Source organism: Trypanosoma theileri (genome assembly GCF_002087225.1).
Source record: "Trypanosoma theileri isolate Edinburgh chromosome Unknown TM35_Tth_18_V1, whole genome shotgun sequence".
In the NCBI taxonomy this organism is placed as follows: Eukaryota; Euglenozoa; class Kinetoplastea; order Trypanosomatida; family Trypanosomatidae; genus Trypanosoma; species Trypanosoma theileri.
In genome coordinates, this window is record NW_021639860.1 from 75,486 (window position 1) to 95,748 (window position 20,263).

Here is a 20,263-nt window from a genome sequence, read left to right on the forward strand (position 1 = left end):
TATATATATATATATATATCTATTATCCGTTTTTTCTCTTTTGTTCATGTTGCTGTATTCAACAGGGAGGAAAAAAAAAAAAAAAAAAAACAAAGAAAAAGTGGATACAGGGCATAACATCATCCCAAACATACGCAGAGAGAAACAGTTGAAAGAGAGTACCTGTAGTATTTGCTAATGCCTCGTAAGTACAAGAGGGCGTTGCAACAACACCAACAACAACGACATCATCATCATCATCATAATGAAGAAACACCTGAAGAGACGTTTGCGGCCCTTAATGAGATGGAGGAGAATCTCCGACGCCTTGGACTCCGTGAGGAAAGCGGCGCTGCTCCCACAACGGCAACGGCAACCACAACAACAGCAACCGCCGCCTCTACGGGTGGGAGTGTACTGACAAAAGACACACAGGCGTATCTTGCATCTATTAAGAAGGCAAAAGATGAGGCAACTAGACTACGACACGAAAAAGAATATCGTCAATTTGCAGCAGAAGAGCAGAAACGTGAGAATGAGTCTATGCTCACTGTTGTTAAGAAGGAAAATGCATTACGAGATGTAATTGAAACGGCAGGGCATTTACTTGAAAGGGAAACACGTTTAGCTAAAGAAGCTAATGCAAAACGTATTCAAAAAGTTGGTGGACAATTATTTAGAGCAGAAGAGATTCAAAAGAAAGAGGCTTTACGAGAACGAGTATATCAAATGATGAAAAATACTACAGCTTCTTCATATGTTCCATCACAATTGGTTTTATTAGGTACTGAAGAGTCAGAAACATTAAAGCATATATCAAAGGTTAATGCAGCCGTAGACTATTGTTATACCATTGCTGTTGGTCTGGTAGAAGTAGCCATGCGAGTAGCAGATGGAATGTATATTATTAGTAGTGAAACCGGACTTCCAGTACGGCGGGTTCCACAAGATCTTAGTGTAACTCAATGGCAAACATGGGTGAATGAGTTTGTATTTCCACAAACCACTTTAAGACCAATGAGTGATTTCCTTACTACAAGCTCACTACGTGATTTATGTGATCCTAACTATAAGAATATAGTAAATCAAAAAGAAGACGCTTTTTTCGCTTCTAATACAGGAACAGATCAAACAATAAAAGGAGAATCTGCCGAAAATACTCGAGAAAATGGGAATAAAGAAGAGAATACTATAACTGCTGAAAATATTATTGAACGTGTTTCTGCTATGCAATATAAATATGAAAAAGCTCATATTTCATCTAGTATAATAGAAGCTACTCGTTTAATAAAAAATAATGAAGAAATGAAACTTCGATCTGAATTAGATAAAGTACGACGTCAACAAGATTCTCAGTGTCCTGAAGAAGTAGCACCAGGATGGTTACATCGTTTACCTCCTGTTGGTTGTTTTGTGTATGGTGATGATTTGAGTGGATTAAAGGCCCTTGTAGATATTGCCAGTAATGATGGAAACCACGATACAACAACAGCCACATCCCAGAAACGACAGTGGAGTGTTTCTACACCAACCGAAACTGCAAAAGGTGTTAGTGAGTCAGGGAATAATTTAGTTGATAATAATATTCCCTATCGTGTACTCACGCCATTTATGTTAACTCGAATCCCAACAGGAGGGACATCTGGACAAGGCTCTGGTGGTCTTGGGGCGACGACGAGTAGTGGCGGTGGGGCTGGCGGCGGTAGTGGTAGTTACTCCCCGGCAGGGACAAAAATAAAATGGAATACAACCATCTCCTACGCTAGTGGTCGGACCAGAGATGGTAAACAACAGGTAGAAGATATCACAGAATCTAAACAGTATATTGAAGCCTTAACGGATGCACTCGTAAAGGAACTTATCACAGTTTATGTAAACAATCTACAACTTGTCATGCGTAGTGAGACAGAGACTGCAGAGGCTTCCACAGGAGCAACAGAGGCAATGCGTACATTACTGTTAGTAAACTTTCCGGAATCTGAAAATTTTTGGCGTATATTACAACAAAAACTTTTAGTGGCTATAGAAGGTGCAGAACAGGAAATAAATAGAATGCTTAAACTCAAAGAATTAGGGGAAGATATGCAAACACCACCACCCGTACTACTAACCGCAGCTTCACCTCAAGGTTCCTCAAAAGGAAAGTCTGGACAAAAAACATCTACTTCGCAAGAGGCATCTAGTGGAGTAGCACGCAAAAAAAGTCCAAGAAGTACATTATTATCCACAGGAAAAAAAGGTGCTATTCGAACTTCTATGCCTACGAATGAAGAAGAGAATGAACCCCAACGTAATCGTGTTTATCCACCTTTATGTCTTCTTGGAGTTTTTCTTCAATGTGATGTCCCTTCACGTTACAGACGAATGCGAATGGCGAATCAAAATCCTTGCATGTATTCTTCCGATCAAAGATCTGCAAAGACGTCTACTACCACATCAGGTGAAGAAGGGGGAGTGGAATCCTTTGCCGATTGGTCTATGAATAGACTACGTCATGAACTCATACATCAAGATCGAAAAATGCGAAGAGTTTTGAAAACGTGGTGTAGTAATATTGCTAAGATACATATACCAAGTGAACCTGATATCGAAAAACCAAATGTAGAAAGATTTAAAAAACGTTCACGATCAACGGTAATCCGCAAGGCAAGCGATCTTGCAGCTATAAACGCTATAGCTGCCGCCGCTGCTACTCCTCCTCCATTAACATTTCCAAAAGTTCTCTTCTTTAGACGTAAAGAGAATATCAGTTCAGCTTCAGATACAATAAACCCTGTGGAAATTCTTATTAATGTTTTGAAAAATCTCTTAAACCCTGCGAATCGGGGAATTATAAGTCATGAGAGTCTTGTTTCTGGGCAGTTGGTATCCCCGTTAAGATTAAGCGATTATCGTTTTCCTTCTGCAACACTTATGCGTTTGGTGGAACTTCAACAACGTTTTCAAAATCGTTGGAATGAGTCTACATCAACGGTTCTCTCCTTAACACCTACAGTCATGTCTCAGAGCTCCACTGGGGTAACACACTCTACAGGTGGTAAAGAGAGTGAAGTGGCCATTGAAAATGCTGTATTAATTGAAACAGAAATGTATCGAATATTTCGTACCTTTTCAACAGACTTATTATGGTTTATGTCATCTAATGTATTCCCACCATCTCTCTGGACAACAACAACAACAACAACAACAACAACAATAACCGCCGCAATAGGAACAGCGACAGCAACAACAACAACAACAACAGCACAACGTTCAGGTAATATTCCTGCTCCCATAAGTGGTAGTAATGGAGAATTTTTTAGCCGCACAGTACATTTTATTTCAGTAGACAAAAACTATAATGACTCACGTGAATCACTTTATGGACTTCAAGTAGAAGGAATGTCTAGATTAACTGCTACGTGTGCGTTATTTTTATATTGTGTATTAAATGTTACCCTAACATCTTTAGGGAGGGCGTTGGGAAGATTATGTTTATGGGCTCGTGGTCATATTGTTTCCATATCTCATGGAAATAATGAAATGGAAAGGGTCGGTGCACCTGGATCACCATTTACTGAAGCCGCAAGTGAAGATATGATGTCTGCGCAAAAAATGTCTCTTACCTCTGAATCTGCAATGCAACTCTTTTTGGATTCTGTACCCCGACTCAGTTTTGCTGAAGTGCAATCTATGGTGGAACAGCTAGATGGTGAGGCGGCATCTTTTCAAGGATTTCAACGAACATTATGGTCTTATGCTTCTCGTGTACATGAAACAGCCTTGGATTGTTTCCGTAAGTTTGTAAAAAATGTTTGTAAGGAATTTGGTGTAGAAGATTCTGAGAGTTTAGAAGCAATGGCTTCACCTGTTACAAGAATCCTATTAGAACATCTTTTTGCCTTTTCACCTATAGATGAAAAACGTGGAATTTGTGATTGTAATACTTCTACCATATCTGTTACCATGGGAAGAGCGGTAGCTGCTATTCGAGCCTTACGAAGATGTTGTACAATTGCAGGTGTGTGTGCGGCACGCTGGATTGACTCTATGTATGTAACTGCACTTGCTATTTCGCCTAATGGGACTTTCCCAGTGGAGTGTAGACCAACCAATATTGTAGATATCTTCTCACCACCTGAATTGGTGGAACAGGTAGGTGGGGCACCTCCACCTTCTTTGGCATTACAACTCCTTTCTACTTTAGCTCCAGCACTGGATCTTTCTTCAGATGAGGTGCGGGATTGTTGGCGAGAGACAGAATTTGAAGTGATTCTACAAAACTTTTCCATTTATCAAAAGTCTGTACTTGATGAGGAAGAGTTTATTCATTGTATGATGCAGGTCCAATTGAATGCTCTCTGGAAGTTTCTACCACCTCGTTTACATAATGTCGCCGCACGACTTGGTGTCACCTTACCCTTCCCATCCAATATAAGACAACAACAAACTAAAGAAATGGAAGAAAAAGGTAAAATGTGTACAAATTTCATACAACCATGGTTTAAACATCAAAATGGAGTTGGAAATACAAAAATGACATTTGTAACGGAACGTATAGCTTCTCAAATGTTTCATGCTGCGGTGCAATCTCAAGAGCAAGAAATTCCAAAACAACGGTTTAATACTTCTGTATCAAGAATGGATTCTTCCGTATCTACATTTCGAGATGTAGTAGTGAATTATAGGATTAGAACATCCTTACTTCATTTACGTGAGTTCTTTATTAGTGCTATTCTTCAACGATTATATTTTGATGATTCCTCTGGTTCTTTCACAGATGTCATGCAAACAGGTACATTTCAGGAACCTTCTACAATGGAATTACGAACCATGATACGGTCTGTTCCACCTGTACTACGGGAACAAGGACCAGGTGATATACCAGGCTTTGATTCAATCTCTATGAAGGCATGGAAACGTATTAAGTGGTGGACATTCTTTGATGATCCTTCACGTTTAAGTTATGCGGCATTTATTCAACGGTATATGCTGCGTATTCTCACCGTTTGTTTTGGATTTGTAAATGGAGAATTATGTTCACGTTGTGTACCATTTCTTCCGGATGTATTGTATGCTGTGGCCGCTACAAAAGGTGCTCAAGCCACGGCGGAGCGTTACTTCCATTTATTGGCAGCTTTAAATACTGTACGAACCAAAAAATTAAGTCATTCACATCAATCCAATCGAGCAGGTGCGGCCACACCACCAACACCACCAGCAGAAATAATAACAACAGCACCGGCAACACCAACCGTATCATTGGAGACAACAGGTCATTATATAATGGCAGCAGATGGTCCTTTAATGGCTTTTGAGTTTACTTTATCTGTTGAAGAGGCATTGTTTTTCTTTCAACGTGCGGGTGAAGAGATTCTACGTGGTCCTTGTGCAAAGGGTTTGGCTCATGCATTTCCTAAACAACCGCAGGATCTACAAAGTGCGGTCTTTTTGGAAGAAACAAAAAATGGCAGTAGCTATAAGAATAATAAGGATATCGAAGATGATGATGACTATGAAGATGATGGAATGCTTCCTTTAGAGGCAGAACTCACACTATTGCTGGAAATTGAGAAACGCACGGCGTTATCATTACCACTTCTATGTGCCACACATTGGGGACAACAGATAACACCACGTCTGACAAGAATTCCTTTCACAGAGAATGTAATGGATATAATGCGAAATAAACGACTCGTTGATGGAGAAGGAACTACCAGTTCTCAAATGGCCGAAACCATCACTAGACCAAGATCTACTTCATTTATTTGATGGAATCAAAAGTGATAGTAGTGATAGGGACAGCCGCAACTTAATTTTATTTCGCAAAATCTCTCACGTTCCATAGAGATAGAGAAAGAAATAAAAGAGGAGGAACGTTATGTAATGAATGTACAGAAAATGAAACAAATAATTTCTCTTTACATGTGGTATCTTTTTTTTTTTTTGCATTATGAAAAGATATACACAATTTATTGGTCAAGAAATTTTTTTACTCTTCTCATTTTCTCAGGAATATATATATATATATTCTTTGAAATGTATTTATTTCTCTTTTCTTCTTAAACACTGTCTCTTTTTCTTTTTTATTTTATTTTTTTTATTTATCTATCTATCTATAATTAGTTTTTAGTCGTAGTATTTTTTTTTTCTTTTTCGCTGTTTAGTTTCCCTCTTTTTTTTTTTTGTTTTTGCCACTTCCTTACACGAAGTGAAAAATCACAAAAGGAAAAAAAGACTACACAGAGAAAGGTAAATCTCCGGCACACTTATATATACATATATACATATACGCACTAGAAAAAGAAAAAGAAAGAAAGAAAACAAAACAAAACAGTAAAGTGCGTATTACCTGGAACAGTAGAAGACTAACAAAAAAAAAAAAAAAACTCAACCTCTCCTCCCTCTCAGTCCCTTTATCCAGTGAGTAGAATATATACACCTATCTCTACCAAGGGCGATGGAGAGTTATAAAGATGTGATGCTCAGCCAGGCGCCGGCCATGTACGACCGCACCGGACAGGCGCCAGGCATTTCCCTCGAGAACTACAAAGGCATTCTTCTCAGCGCCAGACCGGCAAATCTCCCGTACGGCCCCTCATCGCAACTCCGCGGGGGACCGGCCGGCACCGCACGACTCGTCACCGCAGGCGGAGAAGTCGCCCCCGCCTTCGTCCCTGCCGGCAGCGTTGAAACACCAGCAGGACTCGGTCCATCTGCAGAGGAGCGGGCCACAATGGAACGCAATCATCGCATGCGGTTAGAAAACTACAGAACACGACGCGCTAATGCGTGTACAGTGTTAACGCGTCATAAGCGTTGGCTACGTAGTTTCGCCGAACAGGTGCGAAAAATGAAGGATGAGGAGATACAGCGGGAGATTGAACTCGCACGAAGGGCTGAGCAAATTCGTCAACAACAAGCACAAAAACGTGCTGAGGTGGTTGCTCTATCACCTCGTGGAGAAGAAACAGCCAAGACTATTCTCAGGGAAGAGATACAATACCCACAGCAGTCGAAGCCAGAAGGAATGGCCGATACAGGACGTGTTGTTTCTTTTGCAGATGATGAAGCAAAGAAAAAGGATGCTGCCAAGAAGAAAAAGAAGAAGAAGCCAAAGTGGGCCCTAACAGAGGATGAGGCTCTAGAGGATGAACTTGCAGCTACCGACGATTTGCTTGAGTTTGCCAAAAATCTTGATTATGATAAGTTTATTGACGACTATGAGGTGGCAGGGGCTTTGGCAATTATGCGAGAACGAGTAGAGGAGATTGCACGAGAGAATAACTGGAGTAAAGAAGCGCTAGAACGAGCGGCAAATGAATCTGTCGCTGGTGATACAGAAGATGGAGAAGACTATGAAGGAATGGAAGCGGTAGGAGGAAGTGGTATCGCAAGGAATGAACGAGAACGTCGTGAAGGTGGGGATTATCAACCTGTTATTAGCACTGCCGCTGCAGCAAGGAAAGCAGCTCCCCATATTGCTGCAGGACACACAAAAGAATGGGATGGATCAAAAAGTATTGGTGGTGTACTGCGTCGGGCTATTTTCCGCGATACTCTACAATTGGCCGAACGAATTCTCGCTTCTTCTAAATCTATGCAGAAGATTCATACAAAGTTCAGCCTTGCACGTGTTCTGCAGCGTTGTGTACTTGATGGCACTGATGCAACGTTGGCTATGCAAAAACCCTCCATTGGTGGTAGTAAAGGTCTTGATACAGAGCCACGTGTGGTGAACGTACACCCAGATGCAACTGGACTTGAGACAGGTGGAACAAGTGGTGGCGATGCGGGTTCGCAGCGGGTACTGGTGGAGATGCAACGCTCAAAGGAACGTACACAAGGTTTACCGTATTTGTATAGATGTCCAGCCATCTAGTCCCCCAGGACGTTTTATATATATATATATTATTCTCTGTTTTGTGAGCATCTGTGGTGTGTGATTTACCTGTTGTTGTTGATGTTTCTTGGTATATATATATATATATATATGTTATTTATATCATTATTCTATATACCTCTTCGTGCGACTTGCTTTCTTTTTGGTGGCAATGTTTGTGTCTGTTTGTATCTTCCGTGTATGATTGGATGTCTCTGGAATCAGTTAATTTCTCCCCCTACTCATCCAACCCGTATCCAAAAAGAAAAAAAAAAACTCAGAAATGGTAAAGAGTAGGAAAAAAAAAAGCTTGAAAAGAATTTACAACCGAAATTAGATGTACAGAATTACAATTTCATTAGAGGGCAAATAAGAAAAAAAAGACCTTTTTTTTTCTGCGATAAGGATTCCTGGCTTGCTAGTACTGAAGGTATATATATATGTATGTATATATGTATACGTATATATATATATATATATATATATATATGTGATTGTTTATTCATATAATGTGTGATTTCTAGTATATACTTTTACATACAATTAGTTGCAGTAAATAAATAGAGGTTACAGCAAGCAGTTTCGTTACGTAGAAGGAAAGGGAGAGAAGAAAAAAAAATGCATTATCTTTTTTTTACTTTACTAAGAGTTATCTTTGATGTCATGTGATGAGAGTGCTGTTTCCCAAAGCAATGTTTATTTGTTTTCTTTTGGTGTTTTTGTTGTTTTGTCGTATATGGACTCTTTTCCATTTTTTTTTGTTTTTTTCCCTCTCTTTCATTCACTTGGATGAATCTCTACTCTCTTTTTTTTTGATTTCTTTCCGTGTGTGTGTGTGTTCTTCCCCATTCTCTGTTAACCAAATAAAAGGTGCAACGCATCTCAGAAAAGAAAGGGAATGAACTTGAGCGACCACGGATTCGGTACCCAAGGTAACGCTGCGGGGGCTGCGGGTAGTGGAAATCAGCCGCAGCGGCGTGCGCACCCGATCCGCCCCGTGACGATCAAACAACTGCTGGGCGCGCAGCGTGTGGGCGACGGCGTGATGGTCGTCGACGGCCGCGAGATCACGCAGGCGGCGGTGGTCGGCCGTGTTGTTGGGTACGAGGACGACTCCACCGGCCGCGTCGCTGGCGCCGTGACCGCGAAGCACTACGGCTACCGCATCAGCGACGGCACCGGCATTGTTGTGGTGCGGCAGTGGATGACGGCCGAGCACGAGGAGGCGCCGCTGCCGCTGCAGTGTTTTGTGCGGGCAGGCGGCACTGTGAAGGTGTGGCAGGATGCCATCATCGTCACCGGCACGGTGCGGCTGGTCTCGGACTGCAATGAACTGAACTATCACTATTTGGATGCCATTCTCACACACCTGCGCCTCACACAGGGTAATCGGCATGCAAAGACAGAGGCAGCGACGCCAGCAGTGAGTAATACGGCAAGTGCAGTCGGTGGACAGAATATACTCCCCGGTGGGGATACTAAAGTGTACGCCACAACGGTGTTGCTGAACGCTATTAAACAAAATGCAAGGGGAGATGAGGGACTCTCAATGGATGAACTCACCGCCGTAGCAAAGAAATACGGGTTTAGTGGTAGCGACGTCCGCGCGGCGCTGCGGAGCCTGGCAGCGGAGGGAAGTGTCTACCAAACACACGACAACCGGTTTAATGTGTAAGTGAAAAAGCGGAGATGATAATGTCATGGGATAAGAAGCTCAGGGGACATGGTGATGGTGTTGTTGAAAGGAAGGAAACTACAGTAGCGAGAGACCAATAGAAGGGTAAGAGAGGGAGAAAAAAAAAAAGAGAGAAGAATAAATAAGAGACATATCCACAAATTGAATAGCTCTCATCTCTCCCTCCCTGTATCTATCTATCTATCTCTTACATACATACATACATACATACATACATACATTTATATATACACATATATTCATACAGTAACCAATAGAAGAGGTACGTGAATGGGTCTGTCATTTATCCATCTTTTTTATTTTATTTCTTTTTTCCCTCCAATTTGCTTTCATGCAAAAAAAAAGAAAAATATATATTTGGAGAGAGAGAGAGAGAGATGAGAAAGAAGGGTGGAGTAGGTAATGCATGATGCAGATCAGTACTTACTTGATACTTCTGCCTAACGTTAAAGGTAAACATTGTAATATGCATGCATGCAAATGGACAGAACAGAGATACAGAGGAAGAGCGAAAAGAAAAAAAAAGAAATTGAAGGGAAAGTCATGGGAAAGACGAGAAAAGAAAAGAGAGCACAAAGAGAGATTGTTTAGTTTCTCAATCATATATACATTGATCAAGTGGTGATAACAGACCCTTGCAACACTATGCTATTCTCTCTGAATTGTGCAACAGAAAGACTATGTTGTCTCTTCAGAATGACTAAACTACCAAAAAAGGAAAAAAAAAAAAAGAAGGGGCCTCTCTGCTGTGTGGGGTGGTGACAGGCAGAAGAGTCCATACGAATAATATTAATAAAAAAAAAAAAACCTGATTTCTTTCTTTTTCTACACTTCTTTTTTTTTTCTTTTTAGTAACTAGATAGTAAAAGGAGTACTATTTCGCCTATTGTCTTATTTTTCCTTCTCATTTAAAATTATATTTTTATATTCATACTAATTTCAACCCTACAATGCGCCGCGTCAGTAGCCAGTTTGTTTGCACCGCCGCCGTTGCTGCCCGCTTTGCGGCGACCAGCGCTGCGAAGAAGTACGACCTGTTTGGCTACGAGGTGGACACCAACACAGCCCCGTGGATTGAGAAGATCAAGAAGTGCAAGTACTACGATGAGGCCGGTGAGGTGCTTGTGAACATGAATGTGAGCAACTGCCCTCCTGATATCGCCACGTACAATGCCGCACTTCAGCGCATCTTTGAAGCCCCATCCAAGCAGGAGCATCCCGTGGAGAATGAGAGCAAGTTCTGCGCCATGATGGATCTGCTGGAGGAGATGAACCACCGTAACAAGATGAAGCCAAACGAGGAGTCGTGGACGTGGGTGATGCGTGAGTGTGTGAAGAGCGGCCAGTTCCGCCTTGGCTACTGCATCCAGCGGGTGATGGAGGCGGAGTTCAAGTCGTGCCCCGCCGATCTTGTGAAGCAGAACGAGGCCAACGCCGAGAAGGCAAAGGCAGACGGCAAGGAACACCCCAGCCATCTCGCCAAGCAGGTTGGTCTCTTCGATATCAAGATTGAGTAGAGGAGTTAAGAAGAAGAAGAGGAGGAGGGGAAGTGTGTGTGTGTGTGTGAGAGAGAGAGAAAAAATGTTAGAGATTTAATCGTGGAAAAGTTCCACGTGCGGATTTAATCTCTTTTTTTTTTTTTGTATGTGTGTGTTTGTGGAGATTGTGAGATTACCGTGTATCGCTCTAGCGAAAAGGGGAGGCTATTTTGTAGTGATGCTGCCGAAATATACTGTTCTAATACATCTCAGGAATACAGTATATATATATATATATATATTTACTTGTTTATCTCTCTTTCTCTCCCTTTTTCTGTGTTTCTGATAAAGGGGAATGGGGTGACACTATTTCGTGTTGCCGTCATTTCAAAGTACAGAGAGCCGATAAGTAGATTTTCCCTAACGGCATATTGGTCGTAGTAGGATGATTCTTTTGAGTCATTGTCTTGATAAACGCATGAACACACACTCGTAAGTTGTATCGAGGAGGTGACATGAAGAGGAGAAGTAACAGAAAAGAAAAAAAAATATGGTTGAGGGTGGACCAGGGCGAGAAGGTGTGGTTCTTTTTTTCTTTTCCTGTTTTTTTTTTTTTTGGTGTGATATTTGCCGCAAAAAGAAAATAAAAAAAGGCTACATGTGAGAAGTAAGAAAGTAAGAAAAAAAAAATAAAAATGACAATACGATACAAAAAAAAAAGAGAGTAGTCGAGAATCAAGCATTAGACGATAATTAGTCAGAGAGGGGAGAAGGATGATTTTCAGAAGGTGTGGGGAAAGTGCTTGTATGTGCTTTTATATATATATATTAATACTTAGTAGTGATGATGCTCTATCTGCCTCAACTAGGATTGTTCGACGGATTTCATTGTCCCGTGGTGATAGACTCTCTTTTCTCTCTAGTTCTATACAAGCGGGAAAGAAGAGTCTTCAGGGACAGTTGAATCAGAGTAAGTGAAAAGAAAAGGAGGAAGAGAGAATATCAGTTTTGAGGAGGTTCTGTATTGTTGGCTTTTTTTTTTTTCTTTACTTTCGAGGTAATGTTATGTGTAGAAATTGCCTCTGGATCCATTTTATACTTTGGAATGGATTCCTGGTTTGTTTTTGTAGTGATATATATATATGTTTTTTTTAATTTTTCTTTTACTCCTTTTCTTCTTTTTTTTTCTTTTTTTCCGCATTCTGTACGATTCAAAGGAGCAGCCAGCTGAGATATCGCACTTGTAATGCGCCGCGTCAGTAGCCAGTTTGTTTGCACCGCCGCCGTTGCTGCCCGCTTTGCGGCGACCAGCGCTGCGAAGAAGTACGACCTGTTTGGCTACGAGGTGGACACCAACACAGCCCCGTGGATTGAGAAGATCAAGAAGTGCAAGTACTACGATGAGGCCGGTGAGGTGCTTGTGAACATGAATGTGAGCAACTGCCCTCCTGATATCGCCACGTACAATGCCGCACTTCAGCGCATCTTTGAAGCCCCATCCAAGCAGGAGCATCCCGTGGAGAATGAGAGCAAGTTCTGCGCCATGATGGATCTGCTGGAGGAGATGAACCACCGTAACAAGATGAAGCCAAACGAGGAGTCGTGGACGTGGGTGATGCGTGAGTGTGTGAAGAGCGGCCAGTTCCGCCTTGGCTACTGCATCCAGCGGGTGATGGAGGCGGAGTTCAAGTCGTGCCCCGCCGATCTTGTGAAGCAGAACGAGGCCAACGCCGAGAAGGCAAAGGCAGACGGCAAGGAACACCCCAGCCATCTCGCCAAGCAGGTTGGTCTCTTCGATATCAAGATTGAGTAGAGGAGTTAAGAAGAAGAAGAGGAGGAGGGGAAGTGTGTGTGAGAGAGAGAGAGAGAAAAAATGTCAGAGACGCATTGTGGAGGACTTGTATAGATGTGCATATATACATGTATATATGGTCTGTATAGATGTGTCTGTTAGGAGGTAGTAATCTCGTCTTGTGTAGCGTTAGGAGAAAAATAATGGTGGTCGGGGTGGAGAAGTACTGGAGAATGGCAGCGGCAGTGGGAAAGGCAGTCTCTTTCTTAGTAATAGCAGTAGTAATAGTAGTATGAAATATACATATTTTGCTAATGAAATGATCACTGTTATATGGCTGTTGATGTTGTTCGTGATGTTTCCTTCTCCCTGGACTTTGTTCTCTGCCGCAACTTCTCGAGACCCATGGAACCCACCGCAATTGAGAGGAATGAAAATGAAAAGAAGAAAGGAAAGAAAACATGAGGGACGTGGGAAACGTGAAAAAAAAGAAAGAAACAAGGTGAAAGAAAAGAAATAAAATGAAATGGATCAACGTGATAGGGGTATGCATATACTTTTGTTGCACAGATACAGAGAAAGGAGGAGAGAAGAAAAAAAAAAAAACGAAGTATATATATATATATATATATATGTTGAACATCTCATTATCTTTTTGTTTCACAATTATCTTTTTTTGCTCTTTTTGGTGGTTGTTGTTTTTTCTTCTTGGACTCACCATCCAACTGTACCGCATTGAAAATATAAACAAAACCATTACTCTCCATAATAATTTCTTTCCTTTTTCTTCATCTTTTTATTTTTCTTTGATTTCCACTGCAACAGTGTTATAAGAGGTTTGCCAATATTTGTTGTTGGTGTTCCTCTTTATTTTGTTCTTTCACTCCTGTGGTTGGGGGTCTTTGGCGCACTCTCTTAACCATAGAGTGAATTATAACTACACTTACATAAATACATACATCAATTAGGGTAAAAGGGTATATATAGTTGAAAGAAGAGAAAGATATATTTTTTTTCTCTCTCTTTCTTTCATTTTTACTTTTTCTTTGTGTGTGAAAGTAAAGAGAGGAGTGAGGGGAGAGAATTATTGGGAAAAAAGCCAAGGAACGGAAATCCTCTTTGTATTTCACCTTCCAATTCCGTGTGTGTATATTTGTGTATTCGCATATGAGCAGTGAGAAAAAGTCACGCAACGCCTCTGGGACTCAACCATTGGATTCCATCTCGTCGGCGGCTTCCGCAACGCCCTACACTGTAGAAGTACGTAATGACAGTCCCTGTTTATCTGAAAGAAAATTACAAAAATGTGACTCTCCTTCTCCTGTTCTCACTGGTGTTTGTGAAGAGGGTAATAACTGTAGTGACGCTGGGAATGTAGAACTAGAGTGTAAAGGGACACCACATACTGTGTTTGATACTGCAGAGAGGGTCTCTATAGATGAACCCGTGCAAAAGCGTATATCACCTTTCCAGACTCACGCAGAGGAGTCAGACAAGTCTTGGAAAGATTATCAATTAAGACTTCTTGAAGGTGGCAGAAGTTTTGGTTCCGTTTCTCCATTGAATGATGCCCGACGTTTGTTTAATCAAGTCCCACACAACTCTAATCAAGTAGAGGATATTTTATTGGGTAATGTGGCTTATGCCTATTTTACTTCAGACCCAACCGAAACCCGACCAAGTCACAGTGTTCATATCCCACATACTCCATCTCGTGAAATGGATTCCAAAGAAGAAAACCAGATTCAAGGTGGTGATAATGCAAACACTGTGAATGAGGGATGTGGTTCGTGGCGTGGAAACTCTACAAAGTGTACGAAAAAAGATATAAAGAAACCCTCGGATATGGGAACCTCTAATGGACTAGACTCGGATATGTTCCATTCCAAAGATAATACGGAATATTCCCTCTTCATTCATAAACTTGCTTCCTGTACTGATAAAGAGGCTTCGAAGTTTTTTTCTACCACTTGCTTGGGATACATTTTCCGTCATCCTGTAACGGAGGATCTTTTTCGTGAGTTTATGTATGATAATATGTTTCCAATGTTAGCTCTCATGTCTACGGCTATTGGTGTGGCGTTTATCATTACACTGGTCTTTTCACCACCACATTTGGCCACTTGGTCTAATGATTTGGTTTTTGTTGTTGGTATAGGGGAATTGGTGATTGGCGGTATTTCAACTATTTGGCTGATATATAACCATCTGTGTAGAAAAAAAATAAAGAAGAAGCAAAAGTTGAATAAAAAGCATCATCAACTATTTGCTGAACGTTCCTTCTATGAAATAGGATGTGTTCTCTCCCTTTTTCTATCCGCCGTAACATCTATAACCCCTTTTACAGTTGTTATCACCTGTTTTCGTTTCACTGTCTACCACTTCAGGCAAAGGCTTTCGGAAGAGAACATATGTTTTGAGAGTATTTCTGCTCTGTTCTTATTCACACCAGTCGTTTCCGCTACCATTCTTCGCTGTCGTGCCATCTTTGCCGTTCCAATCATCGCGTCCACGCTATTCTATAAGTTTGCCTATCAGTTTTATACCAAAATTCTCTTTTGGGGAATACTATCAAGTTCTTTTTTTCCTCCCACTATGCTGACATTGATTTGTGTGATGTGTATTGTGCAGGTACTAGTGACAGAGCGTAGACTGCGATGTTTGTTTCGCGACTCCACTTTATTTCACGCACATGCCGATCGGCTTTCACAACGGCAGCGGCAGGCACGACACCGACAAGAAAGTGGAAGATTGAGTTCACAGTGTAGTCTACGCCGAACTCCCTCCTTTGTGACGACCGCCGCTGGGACGTTAGCCATTGTGGAGGTGTGTGACTTTGCGGTGTGGAGTTGCACACAACTGCCGTATCATGTTGTGAATTGCATGATTGCACTTTACACGGCCTTTGATGAGACCGTGCGGGCATTAAAATTGCAGAAGTTGCGACACACCGGCGCTCATTATATATTCGCAGTGGGTGAACACAACGCGTCTAATCCACAGAAGGGGTGTGTGTCCGTTATGAAAGCCGCTCTTGAGATGCTGGATACCACAAGAAAGATGAATGCCATGCTGAAACAACGGCAAGAAAAAGAAAAAAAAGAACGAGGAGGAGAAGGGGAAGTATTAAATGATGGGGATTGTACCTCACTGAGGGTGCGGGTGTGTGTTCATCATGGTCCCATTACAACAGTCTACACGCATCACTGCAATGACAAGGATGCCGATGCCACTACTAGGATTGCTCCGGTGGCCACTATTATTAGCGGTGAGGCCCACGCCGTACTGGATGTTCTCAAATGTCATGCCCCACCAGACGCTGTCGTCTGCACAGCAGATGCCAAACGCATGTATGGTGGCATCTTTGCAGATACGCCGTGTAGTAGCATTACTCGACCAGGCAAGAACTCCGAATCCATTCTCTGCTATCGCATTACACAGAATCCAAACATCGCACATAATTCTACACTTGGCCCAAGAGAAGGTTTAGGCTTTTCAAATGTTGCTGTTGCTAATAATAATAATAATAATAATAATAATAATAATAATAATAATAATAATAGTGGTGGTGGTGGTGGTGGTGGTGGCAGTCTCTCGGGTTTGTGGGGGTCTCGTGAAATGGATAATCATTTGCAGAAGTTAGCAGGTTTTCACACTACTGTACAGTCCTCTTCGTTTCGAAGAAGATGCACAAGGGAAGCACCGTGTGTGCCGCAGTACGTTCCAGCAGATAGTCTTCATTTACTTGAGCGGACAAACAAAAACATAGAAGCTAGACACGCAGCTGCACCTACGGGTCTACGCCGTTTTATGCGGTCTCACATCACGGATGATAGTACGCTGCTGAGAGAAGGGATAGACGTAAAGGAAAAGGCAGAATATCACGTGAATCCATTGTCTGTGAATCAACATGAAGAAAAGTGTAAAGATCGATGCAAAACAGCAGATCTCGCTTCTCCCATAATACAATCTCCCACAATTGGAGAACCAGAATTTCAAAAGAAGTCGTCATTTTCAGATCATACGGAACCTACAGTTGTTCCCTTTTCAGATGTTCTTCTTGAGGTCAATGGAGGAAATGCTATCCCTACACTTCCTGATAATGATGATAGAGTAGATCCAGTTGAGGAAGAAACGAGAAATTTTTTTATTCGTGAATTCATTCATCGTTTACGGCGTCAACTATTATGTGGGTGTGAAGGGATACATATGGAGAATGGCAATATAGACGAAAGTACTGCTGCTATGATTGCTTTTAGGCAATTTACGCATCACTATGATACGATGCCTAAGCTCACAGGTCATCTCTTTCAGACGATATGTTTCCTCTTCATCTATGTATGTAGTGCATTCATCTCTGTTCGTGCGTCCTCTTCGGAGGATATGGAATTGGGTATGGAAATCCGCATAAAAGTAGATGTTAAAGAGAGAGAATGGAAAAGAGCAGGGTTTGTGTTGGGCGTGGTTGGCGTGATATGTACGATGATTCGACCTTTAGTATTCTGGTTTTGTAGACATTGTGCCTTGAATATTCTTTCGTCTCTTCTTTTGATTGTGGATATTTTTTTAATGGTGGCATTCTTGCTGCATGCACCTTGTAGTTCTGCAAGTATCACGTTTGAGTACATCTTTGTTTTTGCGGTACTACCCATACATCTTATCTTTAGTAATTGGAGTGCGACTGCCTGCGCTCTTACCGTCGTTGGATTGATTCCTGTGTTTACTTCCCTCTACCACGTTTTTGTGAGTCTTGATTTCACATTGTTTTCACTGATCTTCCCTGTACTGACGGTTGCTCTCACTATTACCGTTTTTCAGCGTTCGAGATTGATGCGAAAGCAGTTTAAACGATATATGTACAATAAATCACAGTGTATGGATAGCAAGATGGCTGTGATTCAACAAAAACAAGAGGAAGAAAAAAAAGAAAATCAATATCATTGGAGTGGTTTACTCCCACCTCATGTGAAGGATGTGGCGATGGCTATGTGTTTAAAACAAGTACCGGATGATATGGTGTATGTTCAACCGCACACAGAACTGTGTGTGTGCCGTCTGCGTATTGATGAATCCACAGAAACTTCATTCCTTATGAAAGATATTGTAACTCTCTTTAACTTCCTTGAAGGTATTAGTTGTAAATTGGATAATATTCTCTGCGAATGCAATGCCCATCACGCTATAGTACTTAAAGAAAAGATTCGTAAACGCATGATAGAGGAAGGCGTGGATTATATTTTACAGCAAAAGTACATTGAAGACAATGTGGCTCTCAACCGTCTAGTGACAAAGATGTTTATCTCTGAAGGTACTTGGCAGTTTGCGGGTCCTCTAGATGATGATAGCAGTTATCCACCATATATGCAGGAGTTAGTGGTACAGGAGGCGGCCTTGTGTATTGTAAGTGTAATGCAGAAAGCACAAGAAAAAGAATTCTTGGAAGAGTTTTCACCACCAGAAGTAGTGGATCTAAATAGCACCACAGCGAAAACAACAGGAGGAAATATGGATAGAAGTATCACTAGTGTTGCTTCTGTGGGTCACGCCTACGGTCTTCTGCCAAGTTCCTACTGTCCGTCTCTGGAGTTGTGTGGACCTGCGGTGCGGGACTGCGCCACTTTGTTGAAGGCCGCACCGCATGGATTTGTGGGTGTAAATCACACCTTCGCCCGCATTGCGGAATTGCGAGAGAAGAAGGGAGTAGAGAGAGAAGTGTGTGCGTCTCCCACACAGTGGGATTCTCAGCCAGATGTCCACAACACTCGTATGGACTTTAGTGAAGAGAGTGTGCAGATTATCTCTCGAGGGGCTTGGCGTGTGCGGGGCAGCGGTGTGCAGCATATGTTTGCGCTCCTCCCCACACCGCAGTGAACAGAGGGGAGAGAGGAAAGAGGGAAATGAAATGATTGGCAATAACCTCTTATATATATATATTGGATGTATAGATGTGTGAAAAGACAAAAGGAAGCTGATGAAATAGGGAGATAATATTATAGAACTGCTTCCAGATTTCTTTTGTCCTTTCTCCAATTATCTTTGTAACGGAAAAAACAAAACAAAAGAAATTAGCTTGATGAGTGTATTTTTCTTTTATTTTTGAATATATATTTTTAATTTTATTATTTTCGTTGATTATTTTTGCTGAACTTTTTTTTAAAAAATTAATGGGGCAAAGATCAGTGTTTGGAATAACACGAAGATTGATACCAGGGTTATATGGATTATTATTTGATTAAACTCTTGCGCAAACACATGCAAATTGAGCACATTCTTATACATACATACATACAGAACTCTTGTTTCTTTTATACAAAAGTGTGTGTATTTAATTTGCTTTTCATATTTTTGTGGTATTACTGGAATGATAAATATCGCATTATTATTATTATTATTATTATTATTATTATTATTATTTTATTATTCTCATATAAATTGCTTTCAGTTTGTCTCCCATGTTGGTTGCTCTATTTAGGTTTTAACAGAATAAGTGGCGAGAATAAGAAAAAAAAAAAAATAACAAAAATACCATCAAAACGTTTTTTTTTTTTTTTTTTTTTACTTCTATTTTTATTTTCTCAGGCGTTAGGTATCCCCAGATATAGGGCATTTTTTATTTTGTAAACAGAATATGTCACTGCTGTTGTCTGTTTGTTTGTTTATTTACTTCCTTTTACATCCTTCTCAAGTGTATATATATATATATATATATATGTTAATGAGATATGAAAAGAGCAAAACTCTTGTTTTTTCTTTTATTTCCTTTTTTCTTTACTTGTTATTTTTCGTGTATGTATGTTTTTATTTTTACTGGTGCCATTGCAGACTGGTGAGTTGAGGTGTTAAAGACACCCTCTGGTGGTGGTAGTAGTATATAAATAATATAAAACATACAAATAAAAATAAAGGCGGAGAAGAAAAGAAAAATAAAAACGCCTATTCGGTTGCTCTTTTACTTTTGAGTAACGTGTGTGTGGAGCTGAAGAAAACACAGCTGATTTTTTTTTTTTTTTTGCATTTTGACTCAACATCTCCCTCAAATATTTCTTTTTTTACTTAGGGTGCTATATCCTCTTGTGAGTGAATCGCCTTTCTCTGTATTAAGAGAAAAACTCAACGTCCCTATCTGGTTTATATGACTCGGTATCTCGTCAGGTGTTTTTTTTTTTTTTTTTCTTTCTTTTTGGCTACAGTTCCAATCGCTTTCTTCGTTTATTTATTTATTTTTATCACGTAGAAACTTGCATGGGGAATGGTCGCTTAGATGAGGCCCATGAATTTGAGAGAAAGGGAAACATATATATATATATGGGGTGTATTATTTGTGTAGATTGGTTACCCATAGCACCAAATGAATTGAGTCTGAGGTTGTTTGTTTGTCTCTACTTTTATCTCTTACAGAGAAAGAGAGATGGGATGTAGTGAGTGAAGGTGTCAAGTCTTCTTCTTTTTCTTTCCCA

The 20,263-nt window shown here is 40.8% G+C and overlaps 6 protein-coding genes across 6 annotated transcripts; all 6 read left to right on the forward strand.

The window, feature by feature from the left end:
• Positions 1 to 177: 177 nt before the first annotated feature.
• On the forward strand, positions 178 to 5,730 carry TM35_000181290 (uncharacterized protein; the record flags this gene model as incomplete). The annotated part of the gene is made up of 1 exon (XM_029026442.1): positions 178 to 5,730. One exon carries the CDS (start codon positions 178 to 180, stop codon positions 5,728 to 5,730), a length of 5,553 nt encoding a protein of 1,850 aa, XP_028882138.1.
• A 688-nt stretch (positions 5,731 to 6,418) lies between these two features.
• TM35_000181300 (uncharacterized protein) lies at positions 6,419 to 7,840 on the forward strand (the record flags this gene model as incomplete). The annotated part of the gene is made up of 1 exon (XM_029026443.1): positions 6,419 to 7,840. One exon carries the CDS (start codon positions 6,419 to 6,421, stop codon positions 7,838 to 7,840), a length of 1,422 nt encoding a protein of 473 aa, XP_028882139.1.
• Positions 7,841 to 8,738: 898 nt separating this feature from the next.
• Positions 8,739 to 9,515, forward strand: TM35_000181310 (replication Factor A 28 kDa subunit; the record flags this gene model as incomplete). Its single annotated transcript, XM_029026444.1, has 1 exon — positions 8,739 to 9,515. The coding sequence occupies one exon, from the start codon at positions 8,739 to 8,741 to the stop codon at positions 9,513 to 9,515; it is 777 nt and encodes a 258-aa protein (XP_028882140.1).
• Positions 9,516 to 10,486: 971 nt separating this feature from the next.
• TM35_000181320 (ribonucleoprotein p18, mitochondrial precursor) lies at positions 10,487 to 11,053 on the forward strand (the record flags this gene model as incomplete). Its single annotated transcript, XM_029026445.1, has 1 exon — positions 10,487 to 11,053. One exon carries the CDS (start codon positions 10,487 to 10,489, stop codon positions 11,051 to 11,053), a length of 567 nt encoding a protein of 188 aa, XP_028882141.1.
• A 1,207-nt stretch (positions 11,054 to 12,260) lies between these two features.
• TM35_000181330 (ribonucleoprotein p18, mitochondrial precursor) lies at positions 12,261 to 12,827 on the forward strand (the record flags this gene model as incomplete). The annotated part of the gene is made up of 1 exon (XM_029026446.1): positions 12,261 to 12,827. One exon carries the CDS (start codon positions 12,261 to 12,263, stop codon positions 12,825 to 12,827), a length of 567 nt encoding a protein of 188 aa, XP_028882142.1.
• Positions 12,828 to 13,973: 1,146 nt separating this feature from the next.
• On the forward strand, positions 13,974 to 18,677 carry TM35_000181340 (sensory box protein; the record flags this gene model as incomplete). Its single annotated transcript, XM_029026447.1, has 1 exon — positions 13,974 to 18,677. One exon carries the CDS (start codon positions 13,974 to 13,976, stop codon positions 18,675 to 18,677), a length of 4,704 nt encoding a protein of 1,567 aa, XP_028882143.1.
• Between the last annotated feature and the right edge of the window lie 1,586 nt (positions 18,678 to 20,263).